The 12,223-nt window shown below is 47.4% G+C and overlaps 1 protein-coding gene across 1 annotated transcript in view; it reads left to right on the top strand.

The window, feature by feature from the left end:
• The first annotated feature begins 1,449 nt into the window (after positions 1-1,449).
• Positions 1,450-12,223, top strand: part of arhgef17 (Rho guanine nucleotide exchange factor (GEF) 17) — a 66,056-nt gene continuing 55,282 nt past the window's right edge. Inside the window, exons 1-2 of the mRNA XM_080888810.1 lie at positions 1,450-1,724; positions 1,858-7,222. Of these exons, the coding sequence (XP_080744936.1) occupies positions 1,964-7,222 (5,259 nt within the window). The 5' untranslated portion in view covers positions 1,450-1,724; positions 1,858-1,963. The remainder of the gene's footprint in view (positions 1,725-1,857; positions 7,223-12,223) is intronic.

The raw sequence follows: 12,223 nt of genomic DNA, 5'->3' as shown, positions 1-12,223 counted from the left end.
TTGCCCGATCTGCTGCCCTCACCACCCGCTGCAGTTTCCTCTTCAGTTTCCAAGTTAAAGGAACTCTGATTCGGTGTTCAGCAGTGTAGAGAGATGGAAAAAATGTGTGAAGAAATGTGAGAAGAGTATCTGAACCAGATCAATGCTGTTTGTATCCAAAAGGACATAAAAATAAATATTAGTGAACCTCATACTTTTACAAGCTAGAATAAAAATGTAAATGCTGTGGTTTTGGTGAAAAAACAAACAAACAAACTTACAGAACAAAAACTCAACACACACTGGTGCTCCACCAGAAAAGAATATTGTGTATTTTGAAATACAATTAATTTTTTTTTTAAAAACTAACAAGTTTGCAAAAGTTTGGAGAACCTTTAAAAAAACAAAAACAAAAAGCAAACAAACTTTCTTAAAGATTTTGAGCTAATAGAGAATTAGTCTGAATTATTAAGAAATGTTTCAATTCCTGTATCAGTACTGCTTCTTCCTATTTGTTTGTGTTTAAAGAAAATAATTGGTTGGTTAGGAGTGAATTACTAAGGCAGATGGGGATTTCCTGAAAATGTTTCTTGCTGGGATTTTAAAAACAAAACATTAACAAACACAAAAGCAATCAAACAAACTCCAAAAATCCTTTCAATCCAAATCACATTCGGACCCTGCAAGGTCATTTAAATTTAAATGACCTCAATTTAAATGCATCATGCCATCACAGATAGATGGGCTGACCTCACCGGGCTCGTTTGGGTTCTTCCATCAACCTCCACCTTTGACCTGACGTGTTACGAGTGAGCCTTTAGGGGGCGCTGCAGCCAGCGTGTACTTTTCTCACAGCCTGTGAAACAGAATCCCCCCGTTGGAACAAAAGGACCTGTTAACCAGACAGCCACATGGGAAGCACCACAGAGGGGTTATTGTGCACGAGTGAAAACTTTTATCCTCCCTGCCACCACCACACCACCAGCTCCCCCTGAATGCTGACACAGTAATTCACAAACACCATCACACCAAAGTTTGCTGGAGCTGTGCAGTAACTCAAACTCTTTGGCTTCCTTTGTGAATTTTTTTTTTACCCCTGAAGGCTGATTTTTAAACGTAACACCTTGAATGCATCTCGGAAATCAGCACCTATGTTTTCATTGACATCCTTTAGGTTTCATAAAGATGTTGCAAGTCCAAATTGTAGGTATTGAATAATAAATATTTTGGAGTGTCTAAAACACTTAGAATTGTGTGTGTGTGTGTGTGTGTGTGTGTGTGTGTGTGTGTGTGTGTGTGTGTGTGTGTGTGTTGGGGTTTTTTTCGCAAGGGAAAGAGCTATAATTACATCTTGTTAGTCCACAGTATATCCCCTCTCCTATCAAAAAGGGGGAAAAAAAAGCTTTTCCTCTCAATCCCCGAGGGGGGCTATGACTGCCCCTATACCCCTGGTCCCGCCCAGCCACCCCCCTCTCTGCCTCTATCTCAGGCATTTACATGCAAAAAACAACATAAGTCACGGAAAAGCAAATCATGCCAAAACAGGGAGTCCATAAACAGTTTGGGAATTATTAGGGAATGATGCGCAGGGCCCGTGCCTGGCGATGGGCACACGTTTAGAAACAGTGAGAGGAAAACAATGGAGAAGTTGTGTTTGTGAAGATTTGGGGCCAAAGAAGAAGAAGAAAAAAAACTTGTATCGCTTTCCCACTTGGCACGGATACGGTTTCGGGAGTCGACAACATGTAAGTTTTTGATAAGAGGACAACACTCAGCTACTTTACTCACTGAACACTTTATTTATCACTTAACTAACCTCGTTACAGAGCAATATGAAGCTTTGCCAGCACTCATTTCCCCCCTTTTTCTTGCTGTTAGGTTAAACTGCAGATGGACCACAACTAAGAAAAGGTGCTTGGATGTGTAACAGCTACCCGTGGAGTTTCCAATGCGTGTGTGAGAGCCGTAACAAAAGACATGAACAATGGCAGAAAGCGAGGAGAAGAATGCGGCTGTGTATCGCAGCGTCTCTTTCAGAAAGCTGGGGCCCTGGGTCGCCAACAGGAGGGAAGAGCAGCCACACAAATCAGGGGATTTGGAGGCAGTTGGCGTCGCCCTTCCCCCGGAGCCCAGCAAAGCAGAGCAGCCCTTGACGACGACGACGCGTAATGTCAGTGTGTCAAGAAAAGTTTCCAAAATCTCTGCCACCACCGCCAGCCTCCTAACCGCAGAGCCAAAGAGAGGCTCTCCCTCTCTTCTCTCCTTCATTTCTCCATCCATCCGCGAGCTGACTGAGAAGTTCAGCAACAGCAGGAGGAGTAACAGCAGCGGCTCCGCCAGGACGCACACAGCCTCGCCGGGAGACTGTGCAGCGGACACGCGGGGGAGCAGCGCTTTTCCCCGGGCCCGAGGCTCCAGGAGTGACAGGGTTCCACCTGGGAAAACTTTTCACGAGGACAGCGGCGGTGTCGGTGGTGGATATTTCCAGGACAGTGACAGCGCAACAGCAGAGGCGCTTAAGTTTCACTCGGGCACCGACTCTGTGTCAGGCTCAGACTCGGACAGGAAAAGCGACAAGCGGATTTTTAGAAGTTTATCAAGCGACAGCAGCGGCAAGTCGGGTAAGAGAGACTATTCCCAGATTAATGCACCTCCTTCTGAGCTCACAAAGACTTTGACTCCAGATGAAGAGGAGGATGTTAGCAGTAGAGGGGTTCCTCCACCCTGCAAAGCCCACAGAAGTTATCACGCCACACACTACACTGACTTTCACCCCCTGCACTCTGACAAGTGGCCCAGTGTTACTAAAATTAGGCAGCTGTTTGATGAGAGGCAAAGCAAGCCTTTGCAGCAGGGCAAGACTGTTGAAGCTTGTGAGGATTTAAAGGCAGTTGGCCGAGGCCACCTGCAGGAGCTCACCTGCAGCTCTGAGAGACACAGACTGTGTCCCTGCAGCTCAGCTAATGAAGGTTGTGACCTGCCCTTTCATGACAAGTGCCTAGCTGGAGTACAGAGCAGAGAGAGCGGTGCTGCTAAAGAGACTTTAACGTATGGTTTGTGCTTTTACTCCAAAGCCGACCGCTCTCGGCACTCAAATGATGAGGAGGCAGACGTAGAGGCGCGCAGTCAGAGTAACAGAGTGTCTGGCAGAAACACTTCTGGTAGCAGTTGTGGTCGCTACCACGGGGTTAAATCATCTCCATACAGGTCTCATAGTCCCAGCGCTGAGGCGGCGGCTCAGGCCCCCAGATCGACAGGTTTGACATCTGACCCTAACCCTGACCTTCAACCCTGTCCCGCTTCGTCTCGGAGTCGATCGGAGAGCTCGGACACCACCTCCTGCTCCTCCTCTCTTCACCAGCCGACAGCGAGGGAGAGAAGGGATAGACAGGGGGTCGGGCTGCCCAGGGATAGTTTACATTCCTTACATAGCTCCTCTAGAGCTCCAGCCCCCTCCGCCTCCTCTCTCTCATCTGCTCCAGCTCCAGATAAAGCCATTACCGCCTCCTCCTTCTCCTCCTCCTCCACTGTAGCTCCCTCCACTGAGTTAACACACCCAGCGAAAGTTGCTTCTCCCCTCAGCTCCCGCTGGAGGTTTAGCTCTGGAGACGAAGAGGAGGAGCAGACCAGGAGAAAAAGAGGAGGCAGTTGGAGTGCTTCTTATAAGCCCTCTCTGTCTGTCTCCTACCGGGCAGGAGAGAGGGGTGAGACAGAGCGAGCAGGCAGCTATTTATCCCACAGTAAAAATGGCTGGTGGGGCACAAAGGCCATTGGCAGGTCTTCAGGCAGCGAGGAGGACAGTCCTGGTTCCTTAGGCCCCCACTGCCGAGAGGCAGTCCGCCGGCGCTCGCTGAGGAAGAAGAAGAAAGTCAGCGGGGCTGCTCTAATAACAGGCCGTGATGACTACGACGATCATGATGGCGAATCAGAAGACAGTGACAGTGATGCGGCCGTGATGATGGAGCACCTAGAGAGGCAGCACCAGCAAAACACTGGAGGGGAATTTGGCGGGGCGGTAACCCGGAGCCACTCGGCACGAGAACCCAGCAGTCACAGAGCCAGGGTGCAGCAGTGGGAGCGCATCACCTCACCTGTGACCTCAGTGACGCTCCCGGGTGTGTCGCGAGTGTCAAAGGTCAGCATACCCCCATTTCTGTCCAGCCCCGGCGAGTCACGTTGCAGCAGCCGGTACTCAAGCACCGAGACACTGAAAGAGGAGGACTTGGCTGGCTGTGCCAACCGTGCAGCTAATGTGTTGTTTAATACGAGGGGAGCAGAAGGTAGCACTAGTAGAGCGGCGGCGTCTTCCGTGTTGAGTAAAACTTACCATGGGAATTTTACCATGTACCGCTCCCCGAGCTTCGGCCATGGGGACAACTTCTCCCGTGCCCCTGTGCGTGTGCGCCCCAAGATTGTGCCAGCTGTAACACCGTTGCCTAGTGCACTTGCCAGAGAAAGTGGGTTATCTTCAGGGAAGAGAGGTGGTGAGAACGTGGGATTAAGGAAAGTCACAGCAGGAGGTAGGGTCAGTGATAATGAGAAACACCAGATATCCACATCCAACCCTGATATCACCTCAGAAACTATGACGCTCTTAAGCTTTCTCAAATCTGACCTGCCGGGTCTGAGGGTGCATAAATCAAGTGGAGGGGATAGATCAGGGGTTGGGGAGGGGTCATCATCAGTGTATAGGATTGGTTCAGGGGCTCACGGTGGGACCCTGCTATCTTCAGGGCGTCGCCCGTCTCTCAAAGACCTGACAGCCACTTTGCGGCGTGCGAAATCCTTTACTTATTCAGACAAACCTGCTCCTGCCACCAGGTGTTACTTGACAAGCGGCCCCACAAAGAGGAGCTCCTCTGAGCAGCGGCTTGATTCGGATGGAGAGAGCAGTGGAGGGAGGGTGGTGGTGTCAGACAGGGAAGTAGAAAGTGATGGTGGAGATTTTAGGGTTGGGAGAGGGCGCAGAATGAGGGATTATGGATTTGATGGTGATTTTGATGATGATGAAGCGATGCCAGTGCATGACATGTATGTGCAGGAAGCCAGACAGGTCATTAGAGATATCTGCCAGATGAGCACGAGGGAAGATGATGACGAGGATTGTGTCGCTGTAAGAGGAAGTGACAGTATTTCTAGGGCTGAATGTTTGAAGTTTAAGAAAACAATCGAGGAGATGGAGAAGGCTGGGGAGGGCATAAAGGATGAGGCAAGGAGAGATCAAGGGGCTAGGTTTGAGAACACAAAAGACAAGGATAAACATAAGAGGGAGAGTGAGAACAAGGTGAGGGAGAGGGGTGAGAGAGATAAACAAAGTATGCAGATGGAGAAGCTAAACAGCAGGGGCACAGAGTACTGGGAGAAGTCAAAGAGACAGAGTGGAGAGCTGGAGAGAGTCACGCTGAAGGGTGATTCGGATGAAAGCGTGTTCTACGACCGCTCTGTGGATGAACTTTCGGGCCCTGAGTCGAGTTTAACAGATGAAGGGATTGTGACGGAGCCTGAGACGGGACCCGGCGACCCCTCGGATAGGTCATACTTGGGCTCAGAAGAGGTCGATTTGGGGTCAAGAATAGCATGGGATGTGCTAGAGCAGCCGGTCACTGTATGGAAGCAGTCTGCGCTCCATGAGGGGGACGGGTTTAAGCAGGAGGGAGAAAAGATCACAGAGAACAGCTTGAGCTGTGCAAATCGTCTGAATGAGGTGAGCGCGCCTCGCACTGTGGCTCTTCCTGCCCGTGTGGCTGAGAACGACAGCCTTGTCACAGAGCAGAACACTGCTGCTGGTATTGCCAACGTCAGTGAGGGGATCCACGGTAACAGTGCCGGGGGGTCAGCAGCCACTGCGGGAGGAGGGGGAGGATCTGAAACCCCCGCAACCCCGAACGCTGTCCGTCGAAGGCGCAAATTCTCCCCCTCTGGTAACGCGGGCTCTGATTCCAGTAATGGCAGCAATGCAGAGTCAACAACAGGATCAGCTGTGGGAAATGGCGAGTCTACAGTCTACCGCTCTCTCAGTGACCCCATGCCTCAGCGGCGCTGCTCTGTGGCAGAAGAGGGGAACAACAACTTTTCTTCTGTGGACAGCAACCTGTTAGGATCCTTGTCTGTCAAAGGTGGAGGGGGAGGTGCTCCAGAAGCTTCTTCTGTGGGCACGCTGTCAGAATATAAAGGCAGCGTGGCCAGTGACCTGTCAGTTTGCAGTGATGGCGGGCTCCGTGATGACGCCATTCGGGATTACAGTGGGGTGATCAGGAACATTGTGGCTGAGCCAGGTGCGATGGACAGACTGATGGCAGATGAGCACAGCAATGGCAAAGCCCCCAAGAAGAAGTCATTCAGTGACCCCAGTCGCCGTAGTGATGCCCCTTTTATTTCTCAAAATGACCCTCAGTGCAGAGGTCAGACTGGCAGCACTCAGCCAATCAGTGAGCTGGAGCACCTGGGCCAGATTCCACCTTCCAGCAGCGAGCCAATCCTGAGCGAGCAGAGAGAGGAACTGTGGGAACCCGAAGTTAAACCTAAACATGCGCGTCTGCATCAGCAGCCGAATGACAGTAATAAAGTCACAAAGGCTCGCTCCCTGTCGGAAAGCACCCCTCCCTCCGAATACCACGATGATGAAGATGGTGATGTCATAGACCAAGGTGAAGAGGACGAGGTCCAGAAGTTTAACTTTGACCTTAAACTAGCCGGAGCTCTGTCTCCCAGAATGAATCGTCGGCCCACCAGAAAACGTCCAAACAGGTTGACGTTCTCCCCTCCTGAGGATCCATTTGAGCCGGCGGAGCTGGGCTCAGAGGTGCACGAGGACCGCAGCGACCAAACCAAGCTCGCATCTCCTCTTTCCCCACTGCCACTGCAGTCCAAACCCAAAACCATACCCAAGCATGCCCGCCACACCAGCGAGCCCACCACCTTCATCCCCATCTCCCCACCTCCACAACTCCAGCCCCTCAAGGAGGTAGACTTTGCCGTCCGATCCGCTACAGAACCCCTGCCCGGAAGCAGGCCTTCAGGAGATGAGGCCCCTTCGCTGGAGGATGTGACGCAGAAATACATCCTTGATCTGAGCACTTCTGAAAGGGACCCCGAGGGCCCAGGAGGGCTTTCAGCACACTGCGCAGTGTCAGCTTCAGAGGGACCCAGCGAGACCAGCCCCACTGGGGTGGCAGAAGCCGGACCACAGAAGAAGGAGGACGCTCCATCCGCGCCCACGCCACAGAGAGCCAAGCCTAAAGTGGTGAGTTACCTTTCATTCATGGATTTTTTTTTTTACCTGACATCTTTTGAGTTTGGATAATCTAACCTCAAATGCTCACCTACTTCCCTGAACAATTATATAAATGTGCCATTGTTAGCTGCAAAAAAGAAGCCATGAACACCACACAGTATTACACACAGACACACACTTTCAGTTTTTATGTTTCAAAATTGGAGGTTCACTGTTTCCCTGTTACTCGAGGTAGCACAGATGTAGCGTGAGAAACGTTTGGTAGAATATTGAACATTTATTTTCTATGGATTGCTCTCACAGTTGTGCAGCTGCACCCAGTGCCTGTGTGTATCTCTGCTTTTATGAAGCGCTTTCATTCGGGACCCGTACAGCTAGTTTCGGAGCATGTTTGGACGCAGACCTTACAATACAGAAGCCATTATAGGCTGAGCTGTGTTTAAACAAACATCAGAGGATGTTATTAGTTTGATTAAACGGATTGCAGACAAAAGGCATTAAGGAATGGACTGAAGCCCGCCGAGTCTGTTTTCGTTTATTTGTTTCATCCAGTTTCGATTGTCTCCGTGCCAGAATCATAGAGGGGGGATGTAATAAACAGTTCTCCCAAACACAGACTGGGTTTATGCGTGTGGATGTTTGATGTAATGTTACATTTGCTTATTTCTGTCTAAACACCGGGAGAGACCGTCTGTCTTGTTGTATCATTGGAATATAAAGGTTACTAACTGTCAAGAGAAACTGAAGGGAACATAGGAAAGCTTTAAAGAAAAATGGTACTTATATGGAGCTTTTCTACTCAATTTGAGTAGACAATTTAAAGGTAGCTGTGTGTGTGCGTGTGTGTGCGCGTGTGTGTGTGTGCGTGTGCGTGTGTCACTGATTGCCATACATGGCTGCTCTTGCTTAGAGCACACCTCATGCAGTCTGAGGCCTGGAAGGACAGGAAGGTGCAGGCCTAACGTCCGAGACTTCAGTTTTCTTACATCATCAGCTGCTTATCATAGCGACTGTTGTGGTTACTTGAGATTTGTCGCTGTGTCTGTTTTTCAGGAATCTGAGCCTTGTTGTTTTTATTTGCTCAAAACAAACAATTATGTAGCTTTGCGTGCGGCTCCACGGCTTCAGCATCCAGTCCACAGGGCTGTTTTTGGTTTCACTGATAATAATATTTGCATCAGTTACGTTTGCTCTTCATTTGTTTGCAATCGATTGTCCTTAGCGACAGCAGCAGTGGCTGGCGAGTGACCCTCATCGGGCAGGAAATGGGTTTAGGGAAAAGGGAAGTTGTTGCAGTAACTGAAGGGTTTGATGACTTCCAGCAGTACTGGCTATGTGCATGTTATTGTGTCCGGTGCGCTCTTATTTGTGTGTCGCCCGCATGCGTATAAAACTGTTTTTCTCTTTATCCTCTTTAGTCATACTCCTGTGTATGTGTGAGCCCATGCATGTTGTTCGTCTGGACTATGTCAGTGCCTCTTTTTTTGCTCCAAATCTTCAGAGCATAGACTTTTGCCAGGTGACTGTGTTTAGGGTCCTGCAGCACTGGTGCTCTGTGTGTGAGAGAGATTTGGACTGAATGTAATAACAACAGTGCCAAGCTAAAATGGATCGCAGGCAAGTTCCTAAAGCGAGGGAGGGATGAAGAACGGGAGGAAGAAGGAGCGTTTTTCTTTCCTTTTCTGGAGACATGGCTTATTTCAGCCATGGTGCAGTTTCCTGACATCAAAATCTCCCATTAATTTCTGTTGTTTTTCCTCTCCTCCTCCTCCCGTGCCCCTTTGCATCATTCCAGTCCCCATTTCTTCTCCCGTCCACATCCAGATGTTGCCAATCATAGCTGTTTTCTTTTCTCCAGGCTGCATTTCTACTTTATACCCTCATCCCATCTCCACTTATCTTTTTTTTAATGCCAATTCTTCTATATTTCTACCTCCTGTTATTTCATCCTTCGCTGCTCTGTCTCTCCGTGTCTCTCTGGAACATTGCACCGAAGTGAGGTCATAACGTTTTGTCTTGGTGCACGGCAGGCAGGCGAGCCAAGTGTCAGGTAGAGAGAGACGGAGAGAGGAAGGCAGGGAGCAAAAAAAGGAGAGAGTTGGAAGGAAACTTTCTGGTTTTAAAAAAAGTTACAGGATCAAAATAGAACAGGGAGAGGAGGGAAATGGAGGGAAGGAAGGGAGGCGGGGGGAGTGAAGGAATGAGAGGTAATGGGAGCAGATGGTAGGAAAAGGCTGGTTTATTGTTGAACCAGAGGTGAGTAAAATGTAAAATCTTAATATAACCATTATCTTTTTTTTTTTTTTTTCTTCACTAAAGCGGAAACCTTTAAACTCTAAAGTTTACATGTTTGACAAACGTTTGGATCCTCACACTGAAACTGCCTGGGGACAAATCTTATTGATATTTATGCAGATGTCCAGATTTTCATGTAAGGCAGTGCTATGAGAGAATCTTGACCAACATTATAATATTATGTTGACAGATATAAATTTTATGGCTGAAACTGAACATGTTTGATCATGCATTGGTAAAGTCCTTCATTAAATGTTTGGAAAAAGTAACCACAGCTTACCCAGTGTGGGTAAAATTCACATTTCTCTGGTATAGAGTAGCACTTTATAGGTCAGATGAGGCATAAATATTGTCTTTGCCTCCAACAGATGCGTTGTAAGTCCTCCTGGATGTGTGTGTGTGTCTGTGTGTGTGTTTCTCCTACAGCTGCAGTAGTTTTCACTTTAACAGGCAGCAGGAATGTGGCCCATCTTCCCTTTGCTTCATGTTACGTAACCGTCTTTAACTTTCCCAAAAGAGCTGCACACTGGTCATGTGGGCCGGCTATTAGAAGGCTTCTGCAGGATCATTTGGGTTGTAGGTACTCGTCATTATGCGTTAAGCAATTTAAAGCCCCAAAGTCAGTTTTGGCCAGTAATTAAATGCTGTTTGGTGCGTGTAATCAGACAAATTACAGTCTGGACTCAAAAGGATGCCAACTCCAAATCGTTCATGCTTCTGTGTACTTCTTGCACACTGTGGACAGACTTTACTTGTTCCGCGATTCACTGTGGCGTGAAATACATTTCTTAACTCTGATGTTCATTCTTCTCCTATTGATGAGGCCAGCCAAGTTTATAGAGGAAGTGGGTTTTTGAGGTAATGGGAGAAGCGAACGAGGATATATAGTAAGAGAGAAGGAAAGAGGCATAGAGATTGGTTTGTGCTCCGCTCTCCATGGATTAGGTCTAAAAGCACAGTGTTTATAACTCCAGATTTATGACCGACTTTGTTATATCAGGCCACCCACATGGAATCTAATACTCTCCCTCTGACGGATCTTTTTCTTGGGCTATTCCCACTTATAGGTTTTACTTCAGACAGCCAAAAAAACAAAAACAACACATTTTTTTTTGTCTTTTTACACCTGGAATATTATTATGAACTCACAAATAAAGGACGGGTGCCTGCATGTTATCACAAATCAGAGATGTTTTCAGTCAGCACTGAATCACAGATAAACTGGAGTAACCCAAGCCTCCTGCTGCTGTTGTCTACTGTTAGTTATCAAGCATAGTCACAAGTGAGAGGAGTGGCAGCTGGTGTGGTCTTCTGCCGCTGTAGCCCAACTGTTTCTAGGTTTGATGTGTTGTGCATTCAAAGATGCTCTTCTGCATCACTGGTGGTTGTTTGACTTACTGTTTATTTCCTATTAGCTCGAAGTAGTCTGGTCATTTTCGTCTGACTTCCAGCATTAACAAGCTATTTAACTCAGAGAACTGCTGCTCACAGGATATTTTCTCCTTTCTCTGTGAACTCCAGAGATGACTCTGAGGGAAATGTAGATTAACAGTTTCTTAAATACTCATACCAACAACCATGCCACATTTAAAGTCTCTTAAGTTACTCCAGCAGGTCTCTTTGAGTGTGTCTGCATGCTTGGATGTTGCTACTTGATTGCCTGATTAAATATTTGTTCTTAAAAGCAGTTGAACAGGTGAGTGTATAATGAAGTGTTTTTTTTATCAACTACAAAATGTGCAATCAAAATCATTTACACTGTGATCAATGGAGAAGAAGGAGCTTATCCAATGTGCAGCTTTCTTTGAAACCACACTTAAAAGTAAAGGGAAAGGTCAGCTCCATATCCACACAGGGGATATTGTGTGGGTGCGAGGGGGTTTGTTTTTTGATATGCAAAGGTCAGCAGAGGTTTAGCGAGGTCCAAAAAGTGCTGGCTGCTGAGAGAGAGGTAAAAAAGTATCGGAGAGATGAAAGGGTGCAGATATGGCTTGTCCTGCCCAAATGACCCAAAGACTCTGGAGATGAGAGGGAAGCGGTGGGATGAATCAAAAGATCAAAAGGTTGTCTACTGATATCTGTGGCATCAGTGACACATGGGAAGCTTCTAACTTTATGTGGGTGGAGTTGGAAAACAAATCCTTAGAGGTTAAGCCTAAAAAGATAATTATGGAACCACGATACTGACGCAAGTGTGCTTTGATTTAATAAATGAAATATACTGGCATGTCTATTGTGTAGTTTTTACTTGGTAGGTAGATCAAGTGTCACAAGTATAACCAGTAATTAAAAGGAATGTTGGGCTTGATCCTTCTTAAAGCCTCAAGACCGCAGAGAACATGTCCCCAATATCTAACCAGTAATTTTAATCAATAACCAAGAGTAGCTCACTGGGTATAGTTTGTTCATCTATATAAAACAATATAGATTACATTATCTCTTTGCAGTAATACTTTGGGTAGAAAACATTTAGGCGTGATACTACTTTCACATTTGCATGATAGCATTAGTATAGAGCCAGCAGCTGGTCAGCTTAATAAAAACACTCAAAAGCAATGAACAATCTAGCCTAGTGCCGTTTGACCTGCTGAGGTTCAAACTGGGCATCAGAATGAGGCATGGTTGCTGGTGCAAAATGGGAAGGCTTGGTTATTTCAGAAACTGCTGATCTACTGGGGTTTTTCCGCACAACCATCTTTGGGGTTTACAGAGACT

This window comes from Rhamphochromis sp. 'chilingali', assembly GCF_963969265.1.
Source record: "Rhamphochromis sp. 'chilingali' genome assembly, chromosome: 8".
Lineage (NCBI taxonomy): Eukaryota > Metazoa > Chordata > Actinopteri > Cichliformes > Cichlidae > Rhamphochromis > Rhamphochromis sp. 'chilingali'.
Note: the sequence above shows the minus strand (reverse complement) of the source record. Positions and strands in the feature narration are given on the sequence as shown.